Below are 14,461 nucleotides of genomic sequence, written 5' to 3'. Positions count from 1 at the left end.
AGGTTTACCATTTCATCTATGATAAACTATTTATTTTTTTAAATTATATTTGTGTGTTACAGTTAGGTAAGTAAGAAAAAAGTTATATTACATATTTATGTATAACAATTTTACGAGATTCCCGTAACAGTGAGATTATAATGTTGGTATATAATAATGATAGTCATTGTTAATATGATTCTCAAATTTATTTGTATTTCATTGCATTTTAATTTGCAAGATAAAGCTTTTGGTAAAAGAAGCTATTAAGTCTTAAAAGAAAAATTTCATCAAAAAGGATGTATGAGAAAAGGTTGGCTGAAAATGTAAAAATCAACAGTAAGGATTTCTTACAACTATAAGGATGTATGAGAAAAGGTTGGCTGAAAATGTAAAAATCAACAGTAAGGATTTCTTACAACTATAAGGATGTATGAGAAAAGGTTGGCTGAAAATGTAAAAATCAACAGTAAGGATTTCTTACAACTATAAGGATGTATAAGAAAAGGTTGGCTGAAAATGTAAAAATCAACAGTAAGGGTTTCATACGACTATAAGGATGTATGAGAAAAGGTTGGCTGAAAATGTAAAAATCAACAGTAAGGATTTCTTACAACTATAAGGATGTATGAGAAAAGGTTGGCTGAAAATGTAAAAATCAACAGTAAGGATTTCTTACAACTATAAGGATGTATGAGAAAAGGTTGGCTGAAAATGTAAAAATCAACAGTAAGGGTTTCATACGATTATAAGGATGTATGAGAAAAGGTTGGCTGAAAATGTAAAAATCAACAGTAAGGGTTTCATACGATTATAAGGATGTATGAGAAAAGGTTGGCTGAAAATGTAAAAATCAACAGTAAGGGTTTCATACAACTATAAGGATGTGTGAGAAAAGGTTGGCTGAAAATGTAAAAATTAACAGTAATCGTTTCTTACAACAGAAAGAATATATGAGAAAAAGTTGGCTGAAAATGTAAACATTAATAGTAAGGATTCTATTAAATACATTAAGGATAAACAAAATATTAGATTGTGGGTAAGATCCTCGAAAGATGATGAAGGAAGACTAGTATCTGATGGTTATGGGATGGCTGGATTATTAAATTTTGGTTTTTTCTTCAGTTTTTACTAACAAATATTTGAGTAGTATTCTATATCTTGAACAGTTAATAAATGGAAATGAGGTAAAACAAAAGAGTGAATTAATTCTGAGCTGGCTAAGAAAAACTGGGATGTTTAATGAATGTTAAGACTATTAGGCTAAATAATATTTCCCAAAGGTTTTGAAGGAGGTTAAAAATTGGATATATAACCCACTTACCACTATTTTTTGTCATTCCTTGAATAGTGGGCAAGTACTAGTGGATTGGAAGCTAGCTACATATTGTAACTACTCATTTAAAGGGATGTAATAAAAATTGTCCCAGCAATTATAGATCCCTTAGTTTTGCATCAGTTGTGGAAAAACGTTTGAAATGTCTGTTAAAAGATACTTTGCAAAGTTCTTTAACAAAGTTTAGAATTTTATTGAGTAGTCAACATAGTTTTACTAAGAGAAAGTCGTACCTTATAAATCCTCTGACATTCTTTGCAAAGGTTACTGCTTACATAGGTGAGGGTAAGGGTGTAGATTTTGTAGATCTGGATTTTCAGGAAGCATTTGACAAAGTGCCACATAACAAACTTGTAAAAAATGAAAATTGTAACTGTAGGTGTGGGGGATAAGTTAGCAAATTGAATAGAAGAATGGCTGGATGAAAGATGGTTGTCACATGTGGGGGGTACCTTATGGTTCAGTCTTAGGACTTTGCTATTTTTGATTTATGTCAATGACATGGATGAAGGAATGGTCAATAAATTACTTAAATTTGCAGATGATTTTAGGTCTTGGGTGTTGCTAGCTATAGAAAGGATGCTGCTGATTTACAAAAGGATTTTGATAATTTTGTGAGTGTGGAACTTAAATGACAAATGGGTTTTAATTGTAATAAATGCAAGATAATGCATGTGGGTTATTGTAATTTGGTTGGGAATAACCTTGACAGAGCCATGAAAGAAAAGGTTCTTGGTGTTATGGTTGTTCAGTCTCTAAAGCCATACAAACAGTATGTGGTTGCTAGTGGTAGGGTAAATAGGATTTTAGGTTGTATCTAAAGAAATATTAAATGCAAGCCTTAAGAGGTTATAACTATATTGTACAGGTTACTGGTTAGACCATATTTCGAATATTGTGTTCAGTCTTGAACTCCTTACCTTAATAAAGACATTGAATTTTTGGAGATGGATCAGAAAAGGGTTAGTAGGATGAAGAGTTAGGGGAATCTGATTGAAATGTTTAAGATTATAAAGGGAGTTGATAGTGTTGATGCATCATATTTTTTCATATTTCAGTGAGAATAGTTAGAACTAGGGGACACGGGTACATTTTGACACTTAGGGTAAGAGTCAAATTTAACTGGGACAATTTGGCCTTGAGAGTGGGTTGCCTTTGGATGTTGTTGAGGCAATAAATTAAGTGAATCTAAAAAAAACCTGATAACTACATGAAAAATAAGGGCTGGCTCTAATATTTTTTCTGAAATTATTTTTATTTGGTTTCAAGGATGGAACAGTCAAGATGGACAAGCAGGTCTCATGTTGTTACTAAAAATTGTTTTGTCTCAAAAGATTGTTCTAAACAATTAATAATGTTCGTTATTTTGAAATAAATATTTGACTATTTAAAAATGTTTGAATTTCTCATAAGTTTTATGCTTTTTATAATGACAAAGATGTGATTTCTTGTTTTTTAATGGAAACCTCTTAAACAAATCATGTTTTGTAAGCATTTGAAATTCTTAAATGTGTAGTGGTAACAACATTTATTGTATGGGATGTGTTACAGTGAAAACTTTGTTTTATGACTGTGTATTAGATGCTGAAATGTGTTGTATGATAGCGTATGACACATTTGTCATGGATATATGTGATGTTGAAACAGTGTATCTGAAAGGTGTTATGCTGAAACTTGAAATATGGATATGTAATTCTGGAATATACCATTAACATGCAGTTAGTTAGTGTTGAAACTCCTTGTAAAGTACACTTTTATTTCTTTAAATAAAAGTTTTTGATTTAAAAATTTGTTACATGCAATTTTTCTTGTTTGTTGGACTAAACTTGTATTTTCAGCATTACTTACATAATGTTTTGTGAAATTATATGAACTTTAACCATAAGACTAATTTCAGTAGAGTTGATTAAGTGTTGTGTATAAATCTTTCTTCTGCACAAAATTTCCTTGTGTGGGTTCAATAATAATAAAAATATTTTTAGTCTTCATCAAAGTTTTGTTTAAAATGAAACAAAGGGTTCTACACTGAAGTAAAGAACACAACATAAAGATAATTATACATGAATTGTAAACCAGTATGATTGAACTAGCTGCTGTTTTATTCTTGGCAGCGTTTTTGTCAACTAAATAAAACTTACGTGGAACCGATTGAAGAAATTTTCAGAGGCACGTATGACACAATCCACAGATTTGAAACGAACAAGCTTAGAAATGTTGCCAAGTTTTTTGCTCATCTATTATACACAGATGCAATAAATTGGATGGTAAGAGTGTTTAGATTATTTGTAATTTGTACCTAATTTCACTGTTAAATTTATATTTATTTATTTTTTTCTGTTGTTTACCTTTAGTATAGTTATTTAATAATTATGAGATAGTGGTTTTGTTGAATAGAGTGTAGATAGTCTATTGTTTAACTTGCACTAAGGTAAACAATGCACACATGAGGATTTTATTGCTATGTAACCTAAGCTTTTTTTTTATTAATTATATAAATGGATTTAAGTAGTTGAATATCTTTTGTAATTTTATTTATGTAGAGTTTAGTTGTTCAATAACTGATAAAAGATGTATACCAAAGACAAGACCGAAAGTTTCTTGTTTTTATAAACCAACAAATGAATATTTATTGTTCCTTTTACAGTGTGAGAGGTGCTATTAAACTTTCAGGATAATTTATTAAATCATGATGAAATTTAAAATTATTGTGGTTCATTAAGGTACTGTCACATATCCGACTGAATGAAGAGGATACTACATCATCAAGTCGAATCTTTATAAAGATCCTTTTTCAGGAACTTGGGGAATTCATGGGACTGCCAAAACTAAATGAAAGAGTGAAAGATCCGTGAGTTTCAGGTTTTTTCCATTATGAAATTAAAATAGGATTAATTTGTTTTTTGTTTCATACCAATGTAATTTTATTTAATCCTGTGTTTATGGGTAGAGGTCAAAGTACACATTCCCTGACCTTTTATAAAGTATCATTGAACATGGCATTATGTATGTGATGATAGAGCTATCAACTAGTTATTTTAACCTACATTGCTGATTTAGTGATGGTTCATGATAGAGAACAGTGAATTTCAGATAAAATGCACAGGGATACTGATAGAAACTGTAGGTGTACCTTTCAGAGGTTGCAGAGATTATGCAAATGAGGTATTCAAATTGTGCAATGGAAAAAAGTATATTTATTATTCACAAGAACATAACCTTGCACTTCAACATGTCCAAATCTGACATCATCAGTTCACAGACATATCTTGAGTACATAATGTTTGGGCATCTTCTGTCTAAATTGATTTGAATGTTAAACTTTTATACATACTTCTGTACACAAAATTCTTTCTCACAATCTCGTAATTTTTTTTCTCTCTCTCTCTGTTAACTTCATTCTGCCTTTTATTTTGTGCAAAATGTTAACTCAAAAAATATTATTTGGCTTTGAATATTGAACTTATTTGCATATTTATATCAATACGCAAAACTCATAACAGTTTCAAGATTTTTATGTCCACCACTGAAGGTGGATAGAGATAAGTGATTAGTTTTTGGAGGGTCAAGATTAAGTGTCATTGGCACAACAAGGTCATGAAAATAAAAAATCCCTATCTGTTTACTTGGGTACTAATTTGTCACGCTAGTTTTGGTCTGCAACTCAGTCATAAGTGATTGGATTTTAATGAAACTTGGTGAACTTGTGTAGAATACTATTTCATGTTAGCCTGATAAAAATGGACATGTCTGTTTGATAATAATGGAATAAGAACATTTTTTTTGTATTTTTTGAGAGCCTGTGTGAAGGAGGCGCATGCTCTACTGAGTGTTTCTTAAGTTTTTATCTGATATGTATTGCTCGGTAAAGTACACAAGTGAAAAGGAAATCCAAATAACAGTTGTATAATGTTTTAGACTTTGTGGTAATGTGCATTAAAACATTAAGTCAGGCAAATTTAAAGTACATTATATGCAATAAATACCTGTATCTCATTATGAAGTTTGTTCAAACTCATGAAATGTGTTTTTTAAATTATGTAATTCTTTTAAAGGTGATTATTCAATTGATATATTCTCATAATTATTTTTATCTTTGAAATTACATTTATAATAGTTTTGTGGATAATTTTTTGTAGGCCCTGCATGGCCAGGTTGTTAGAGTGCCCAACTCAAAATCTGAGGGTCCTCAGTGTGTTCGAATCCCTGTCACACTAAACATGCTTGCTCTTTCAGCCATGGGGGCATTATAATGTTATGTTCAATCCCACTATTTGTTGGTAAAATAGTAGCCCAATAGTTGGTGGTGATGACTAGCTTCTTTCCCTCTAGCCTTAAGCTGCTTAATTAGAGACATACAAAAAAGTTTTTTGTAATGTCCAAGTTTAAGTCAGTTATTCATTCTCTAAAATTAGGCTTTTTTTCATTATACAGGACTCTACAAGAAGCTTTTGATGGAGTTTTTCCTAGAGATAATCCTAGAAATACAAGATTTGCTATTAATTTCTTTACTTCAATTGGATTAGGAGGCTTGACGTAAGTTATATTTTTTAAAGATGTATTTAGAAAAGCAGGTCTAAATAATTTATAAAAGTGAAAATTCAGAGAAAGAACAGTTAATTAAAATGAAGTTAGTATACTTTTTTAAGGTATTCCATGATGACTCTGTGCCTAAAGTTTTTCTTTCCATTTCACTTATTATGGTTTGTATTTTAAGCAGACCTATTTTGTTATGCATTTGAGTTTTGTAAGTTCTTCCCATCAGAAAACGGTTATTTTATTTAGATATGCATATAGCTTGGAAAATGAGTTTAACATTCTTTTTCTGAACCAAAGAAATGAGATTTTCAGAAAGCAGTGATTTGTGTGAGACTTGTATTAAAAGTATTCTGATATGTGTGTTAAGCTCACTTTTGGATGTTTTAAAATCATACTTGGTATTTTCTTCAATTCAAGCAAGTTCTCTACCTACTGACTTAACAGGGTTAACTTTTCTTTTAGTAGTAGGGTTTAACAGCTTAAACTACCATATTTGTCTCATAAAAGGCCCATCCTTAGAAGCAATATAAGAGCTGTGGGATGGCCACTAAAGTGGGTATCAATATTGTTTGGTAATTCAATTTTTTACATGGCCTCAGGTTAAATCTACCAACAGAGCTGAAGGGTTAACTCTGTAGCTTTTGCTAGTAAGACATTTTTTAACAACATAAGGTTAAAACGAGTTTCTTTGAAGTGGGATAGAAACAGGTATTTTAAACATGTTCTAAGAGGTGAATAATTTAGTCCTAAATAGGGTTTATTACAACTTTTCATTATTAAAAAATGTGGTGGACCAAGCAAACCCAAGGCTTCAAATTCAGAGTAATAAGATCACACATATGGTAGGGGATTTATGGGTGAAATTGGATACGTTATTTTAAGGGATTACATGACTGAGGTAGTAAATTAACTTTATTTTATTTGTTGGGACTAAAACAGAGCTTGTAAAATCACAAGGTAACAACCAGTTATTTACTTTGCTAAAAGATCTGAACTAAACATTATTAAGGTTATAATCTCATGGAAGTTACTTTTTAGTGCTTTTAACCAAGTAAAACTGTTAATGTTGTTTACCAGGTAGAAGTGTAATTTTTTTCTTCTTTCTCTTAATGTTGTAAGGATTTGATGGATTGTTGTAACACTAGTAAGTAATTCAAACAAATCATCCTAAGTTATTAAATGACATAAACTCTGTGTTTATTTGAAGTAAGAAGTGTATATAAATACATGACGTTTCATCAGGTTGACCCGGCATCTTCAGTTGTTAGTTCAGTATTTTTATGGATTACTTCACTATGTCTTCTCCTGATGATATGCTTAAAATAAAAAGTTAATTGGTTATATGTATAATGACATTCTACAAGGCTTCTACTGTGATTTTTTTTGGGCGGGGTAGTGATGACCTGAGAGAGCACCTGAAAAACATGCCAAAAACTTCAGTTGTGCCAGCTTCACAAGTTGCAGGTGATAAGAAAGGAAGCAGCAGTAGTGATGGTAAAACCTCATCAAGTTCATCCTCTGACTCTGAGGGAAGCAGTTCATCATCAGAATCTGGTGAAGTGTCATCAGGATCAGAAAGTGATGTGGAAGCTAGCAGTAGTAACTGTTCATCTGAATCAGGTATATTTCAAAGTATGTTCTGTGTGAGAAGTGCTTTGAAGTTTTTCTTGTTACACAGTCTGTGTATGCTTTCCATGTTGGGAAAGTGGCATAAAATATTAAAAGTAATTTTATAAAAGTTACAAATGCTGTTACAGTATAGACAAGTTCTTAGGAAAATATTTGTATAAATTGTCAGATGCACTTAACACTGTTTTAAAGTGTGTTTTTTTTTATTGTAGCTTGTTTCTGTCTGTTCTTCCATTTTATAAATTCATTTATGAAATGTTGCTAATATTGAATTTGTATTCAAAACAATTAGAAATATCTTCTGCATGTTAATTAACACAAGCAGAACCTTTTATTAAGCAAGAACAGGAAGCATTGGTAATCTAAAGTATTTGTTTGTCAATGAGCAAGTGGAAAATGCTGGCTTGACCAAAGGTGGGGAGCTATGGTGCTCAAACTGATTAAAATGTAAATAATAATTTATTAATGTTTTATGTGCCTCAGTTTCCATGTAGGAAAATTTTTTAATTAGTCATTAATATCATTTTTAAGCAGTAATGGCTAGTAGTTGCATGTTTCAGTCCTACCTGTTTTCAGTGCTCACTTTTCTTGGCAGGCTTCACTGTTACTTACTTGTTGTTAGCTTAGTTTCTCATGTTTTACTCTTGTTTCTCCAGCAGTTAGTTTATTCTGTATCTATATTGCTGTCATCTGTTTATAATGCCAAAGACAATTTTTATACATTTCCAACAAGTAATTCAATCGTTTCATTAGTTTTTATGTCTCTCCAACAACTATTTCAAGTCTTCATGTTAGTTTTATGCCTCTCCATCAAGTAGTTCAAGTCTTCTTCTTCGTGTTAGTTTTTATGCCTCTCCAACAGGTAGTTCCAGTCTTCTTCGTGTTAGTTTTTATGCCTCTCCAACAAGTAGTTAAAGTCGTCTTTGTGTTATTTTTTATGCTTTTCCAACAAGTATTTCAAGTCATCATTGTTGTTTTAGTTTTTATACCTCTCTAACAAGTAGTTCAAGTCATCATTGTTTGTTTTAGTTTTTATGCCTTTCCAACAAGTATTTCAAGTCTTCTTGTTAGTTTTTATGCCTTTCCAACAAGTATTTCAAGTCATCATTGTTGTTTTAGTTTTTATACCTCTCTAACAAGTAGTTCAAGTCATCATTGTTTGTTTTAGTTTTGTTGTTTTAGTTTTATGCCTTTGTTTGTTTTAGTTTTTATGCCTTTCCAACAAGTATTTCAAGTCTTCTTGTTAGTTTTTATGCCTTTCCAACAAGTATTTCAAGTCATCATTGTTGTTTTAGTTTTTATGCCTCTCCATCAAGTATTTCAAGTCATCATTGTTTGTTTTAGTTTTTATACCTCTCTAACAAGTAATTCAAGTCATCATTGTTTGTTTTAGTTTTTATGCCTTTCCAACAAGTATTTCAAGTCTTCTTGTTAGTTTTTATGCCTTTCCATCAAGTATTTCAAGTCATCATTGTTTGTTTTAGTTTTTATGCCTTTTCAACAAGTATTTCAAGTCTTTTTCTTGTAAGTTTTTCATGCCTCTCCAACAAGTAGTTCAAGTCTTCTTGTTAGTTTTTATGCCTTTCCAACAAGTATTTCAAGTCATCATTGTTGTTTTAGTGTTTCATGCCTGTTCAACAAGTAGTTGTGCTCTAGTGGATTAAAAGTAAGTTCAAGAACTTGCAACACTAAAATCCAGAGTTCAGTTCCCTTTGGTTGACGGAGCAGAACTAAAAGTAGCTTATTCCATTTAATTATTTTCATATTACTTGCTATATTGAATACCTTATTGCTTTGTAATAAATGGTAAGTGCTATGTGTAAGCTATTGTAGTTGACTTTTATCTGCTGCCTACATGGTCTATAAGCATTATCCACCCTTTATAATGACTTCATGTTAATCTGTTCGATTTTTGTAATTCATTCTGATTTTTCCCGCACCTAAATATAACTAAAGTATGAAAGTTATTTTCCCTGTTCCTTAAATAATTGATAAAAGAAAAAAGTCTGAGTAATTAGGTTTTTTTTTTTGTATAGAACTAACTACGCACTATATACGAAGATGACCAGTAAGTTAATGCAAACAGTAAGGTATTTTTTGAGATGTACTATAAACATAGATTAACAACCAAGCTCCTTCAAATAGTAAAGTATTTTTTGAGATTTACCATACACATAAGTGACCAAGTAAGTTCTTACAAACAGTAAGGTACCTTTTGAGATGTACTGCACACATAGATTGCCAACAGAGTTACTTATAAATTGAGGTATCTTTTATTATTGAATGATTATTTAAATTTCAAACTTCTGATGTTTACATAATTGTAGTTAGGTTATTGTATTAGTATGCTATTAATATTGAAAAAGATGTGTAATTATGAAATAATGTTGACAAACATTAAAGGTAGTCATTCGTTTGTTCATATTTTGTCACATGGCAGGAGTCTGAAATGGATCCATAATGATGATTTGATGGGGGGGGATGGCTTATTTATTGTCATGTTATGGTTATCCTTGCAACCAGCACTGTTTATATTGTGTATTTTGGCTTAAAGATGTACCTTTAGGATTGTAAACCGTGTGTTTTTCACCTCTGACAGGCAAAAAGAAACAAAAATCAAAAAAACAAGGAGAGTTTCATAAAGATGGTAAACAAAGAGAAAAGAACAAAGAAAAAGAAAAATCACCACAAAAACAGTCTTCTTTAAGGAGAAATTTGCAAGACATGCAACTTGAAAATCACAGTGGAAAGAATTATAATGAACTCAGAGAACTAGATGGTGGACTACTGAAAGAGAAATACCGAAGACAGGATAAAGATGTTAGGAATAGAAGAAGTGAAAGTCCTCAACTTAGAAACTACTCAGAGGAAGTAAACCCCAAGTCCTGGGATAAAGCAAATCATAGGAAAGAAGCAAGTAAAAATCATAGAAGTGACAGATATGAGCCTGTGAGAAGGACTGAAAAAAGCAGGCGTCGATCACGTTCTCACAGTAAAGAAAAAAGGAAAAGATGAATTATTTCTGAATTTTTGCAGAGTTAAAGATTATTTAAACCACTTTCCAGTTCTTAAAAAAAAAAAGATTGAAGTCAGTCACTGATTAAATGTATCGGAAGAAGTGAAAGCAGCAGTTATGAGTTTTAAATATTTTCTGTTCTCAAAGCTCTATTGAAACTGATATTGGAATAGGGTATATACTTTATATAAATTAGATGGGTCAAAGGGAAGAGATGAAGTCGGATAGTTCTTCTGCAATCTCAAATACGAGAGAATTGTTTCAAATGAATCAATCTCTTTTTTTTTTTTAAATAATTTTTTTATCAATAGTTTTTGAAATAACAATTAACCATGAAAATCTGTGAAGTTGAGCCACAGTTGAAAGATTGAGAGTTGTTCATCTGGGTTCTGTGTTGTAAAGGTTCACTTATTACTGTTTTGGGCTCGATATTATAAATGTTTACTGTGTGACTACGGTATTTAAAAGACTTGAAATTGGATATTTGTTCTGTTCAAAATCTTGGATCCATTGTGTTTTCTGAAGTGAGAAGCAACTAAGCTTGCTACCCATGTTTACATTTTTAATTTTGTATATAATCTCTTGTATTTAATTGGTACTGTGTATGTTAAAAAAAAAAGATAGAGACTTGTAAAGAGGTATAAGTGCATTGAAAATACCTTTTAAAAAGATTATGTTGTTTGCATCATTGATTTTTCTTTACACATTAAAAGTATAAGCTTCTGTTGTAATGTTTAGTAAATAATAAAGTTTTATATATAATTCATCTAAAAACCTACAACAAAAACTAGACTTTCAAGTCACAGTTAATGTTTGTAAAAGTGTGTGAAACTAAAGCTGCCAATGAACTGTTGGCGAATTGTGTTTATACTGCATCTATAATTTTATAATTGTCACTAAAGGCTACTTTTGAATTCTTATAAAGAAAATGTAAAACAAGGTGTTGTTGAAAAACATGGATGCACTTCCCTTGCTGAACACGTGTATCAAACTTGTTCAAAGAAATGGGCTTCATGGTGAAGTTTTACTGCATCTCTATTAAGCGTCTAATTTGTGAATACTTCTGTTTAGCTTTCGACATCTCTTAAGAACTAGTTTTGAGAAATAAGGTCTGTGTTTGCAGTACTGAGAATAAAAGTCTTAACCTGAGTTCACCCTCTACTTCTTCAGTGGTAAGTGAAAGCTTGTAATGATTACCCATGGTGGGAATAGCACTGATAGCCCATTCTGTAACTTTGTGCTTAATAACAAAAACAAATTAACTGAAGTCATTGAAATTTGGAGTTTAATATCTTATAATGTTTCTTTGTGTATTGAAATTTTGGACAAAAAAAATTAAAATATTAAAATTGTATGCAAAGAGGTGTGGTATATATTTTATGTAACAAATCATTGAGTAGAAATTTGAATGGAAACTTGATAAGGTAGAAACTCAATCCAAAGCATGATGTATATAAATTATAAGTATGAAAAGTAAAACTAAACACTTGTGTAAATTTCAGAACTTACAAAGTTCACATAAAGTTTATTTTTAACATGCTAATTTGGACAACAGTGATGTATCACATAGATGTATAGAGCACATGTTCAGTAAGGTCATCACCACAGTCTTCTCTGGACCATGAGAGATATAGTCATCACTGAATTATTTCAGGTATTAAAGGATGGAATCATACAGTGTTCAGAAATGCATGGGAATGACTAAAGAAGAGGAAGGGTACAACAAAGGTTCTGCATTGATTTCAGATGGGTGAAGGCAGTGATCTGCTTCGTTGCCTTTTCCTGTCTGTAAACAATATCTGGATTCACTGGAAGATTCCTGTTGTTTCTAAACTTTAGGTTTTAAAGTACGAGCTGAGAGAGCCACAATGGGAGAGAGAAAATTCTAAGAACCTAAATGTGGTGCTTCAACAGCTAAGAAATGTAGCTGTGAAATTGAAGCTAAGGAATTGTGCTTATCCAAATGCAGATGGACTTAGTCATATTGTGGAAAGAAATGGAGTAGGTACTTATCCTACAGAGATTGTATTGATTTAAGACAGTTCTCAACCTGTGGGCAAGTGAAAAATTTGTATTTTTCTCATTTTGTTTGTTTTGCATCACATTATTGGTGTTTGTGACTCGGCAATATTTTCCTGTGTTTTTTTTTTTTTTTCTTTATTTGTTCTTGCTAAAGGTGATTCACATTTTAGCTGGACTGAAGACTGCTCAACGATTTTAGTTGGTAAAAAATTCTGTATTTAAAACCTGAATGACTCAGAACTAGCATTGAGATTCCTTTTAGTGATGTGTGCCCATTCTGTACTGAGGAATGTATCCTTTTAATCTGTGATACTTGTGTAGGTAAAGATGAGTGCAAGGAAATGGTTATAAATCATCCTGATGTTACAGATGGAGATTCCCAGGATTTATAGGCATGGAAAATTTCAGACTTTGCATAATGCAGGAATTGGAGGTCATCAAACTTACCCTTACTTGTGATAACGTGTGGCAGTGTCTTCATTGAACACTTGCAAGTTTAGGCATGGAATAATAGTGTAAACAGTGTGTGTGTACTGCCCAGATCAAAAACTCTGGCAGAGTTGTATGTTCTTAATACTAGAGATTAGCCATGTATATAATTAGTTCTCTCCCACAGACTGGATTAGGTAGTCTGTGTGCTGGTCATTGCTGCTTACCTCACTGGGTGTGGTATAGGTAACTGATTTGTGAATATGTTAGCAAAATGTTGGATAAACATTGAATACTTGGTACACCTAAAGAAATTCACTTATTTTCTTTGTTATGAAGTTTTGGGTGTGGCAAAAACGTGTTCTACCTACTTTTAACATAATGTGTAATGTAAACTATTAAATAAATAGTGACAGTGCAAAGTTTGTCAACATCAGTTCTACTGGGGTTGAACACTTGCTGTGTATTGTAATAGCATATTGCACAAATGAACAGAAGTCAGCTGGTTTGATCAAACACGGGAACTTAAGGATGCAGTTAAAAGAAAGTGGCATAAGATTTGGATAAAAATGAAGAACAAAAACTAATTTTTATTTTGAGACAGCTCAAGATGTGAAGAACAATTATGATGCAAAATTAAAGTAGTAAAAAAGGCTGTTTTGACAAAATTGAACAACTGAAACAAATAGCATCAGAGGCAAAAAGCAAAATACAAAACACATTTATGAAGTACAGACAGATTATAGTAACAAGCTCATGAAAGTAGAAGTGATCAACACTGACAAAATAAAACGTGTAAAAATAATTAATTGAAAGGACTGAGCCAATCAAATACATTAATTATCAACACTTGTCACTACTATTGCTGCAGAAACTTTCCAAAAAACCAAACTACATTAGTACTTCACTAAATTGCACAGTTAATATACTAGTTCAATACCAGTGCCCAATTAAGAAAGAAAATGATGGAAAGTTCCCTTGGGAAGCATTTCAAACTCGGTTCAAAAAGCATTCCAAAGCCAAATATATGAAATAGTGAATGACAAACTATTCATATTGCTATGAACTCAAATGAGTGAACAATATTCCAGTTGAGAACTGCAATATATTTTATTGATTGATGTCTGTCATATGAAACACGTATACAGTGATATAAACAAGTTCAAGCTCAGGAGGAAAGTACGGTGAAAGGCTGAGCTAGCAAATTTGGAAAGACTATTTCAACTATCTTATCTAGATGCTAAAGGTGAAACGGTGAATTCTTTTAAATATGACCAACTCATAGATGCTATAGTAGATGAAAATGTATGAATTAACCTGAAGCAAAATATATGTACATTTTAAAAGGAAGTTATCTAGTTGGTGATGGATCTTGAATATACTAATTTCCAAGAATAACAACTAAGTGGACATCCAGAAGTTAAAGGATCATCAGATTAGGTAGAATGGAAACATCAACTCTCTGAAACAGCTGTCTGGAAAAAATGAAATGATTAATTTGACGACTAGTTGCA

At 31.5% G+C, this 14,461-nt stretch overlaps 1 protein-coding gene across 1 annotated transcript in view; it reads left to right on the top strand.

Annotated features, from left to right (window-relative positions):
• ncm (pre-mRNA-splicing factor nucampholin) overlaps nt 1-11,856 on the top strand; it is a 74,560-nt gene extending 62,704 nt beyond the window's left edge. The window contains exons 14-18 of the mRNA XM_076512464.1: nt 3,427-3,579; nt 4,036-4,163; nt 5,747-5,848; nt 7,248-7,471; nt 10,080-11,856. Of these exons, the coding sequence (XP_076368579.1) occupies nt 3,427-3,579; nt 4,036-4,163; nt 5,747-5,848; nt 7,248-7,471; nt 10,080-10,495 (1,023 nt within the window). The 3' untranslated portion in view covers nt 10,496-11,856. The remainder of the gene's footprint in view (nt 1-3,426; nt 3,580-4,035; nt 4,164-5,746; nt 5,849-7,247; nt 7,472-10,079) is intronic.
• Nucleotides 11,857-14,461: the final 2,605 nt, after the last annotated feature.

The sequence above is a fragment of the Tachypleus tridentatus genome, chromosome 7 (assembly GCF_004210375.1).
Source record: "Tachypleus tridentatus isolate NWPU-2018 chromosome 7, ASM421037v1, whole genome shotgun sequence".
Classification (NCBI taxonomy): domain Eukaryota; kingdom Metazoa; phylum Arthropoda; class Merostomata; order Xiphosura; family Limulidae; genus Tachypleus; species Tachypleus tridentatus.
This window is presented reverse-complemented; position numbering and strand designations above follow the sequence as displayed.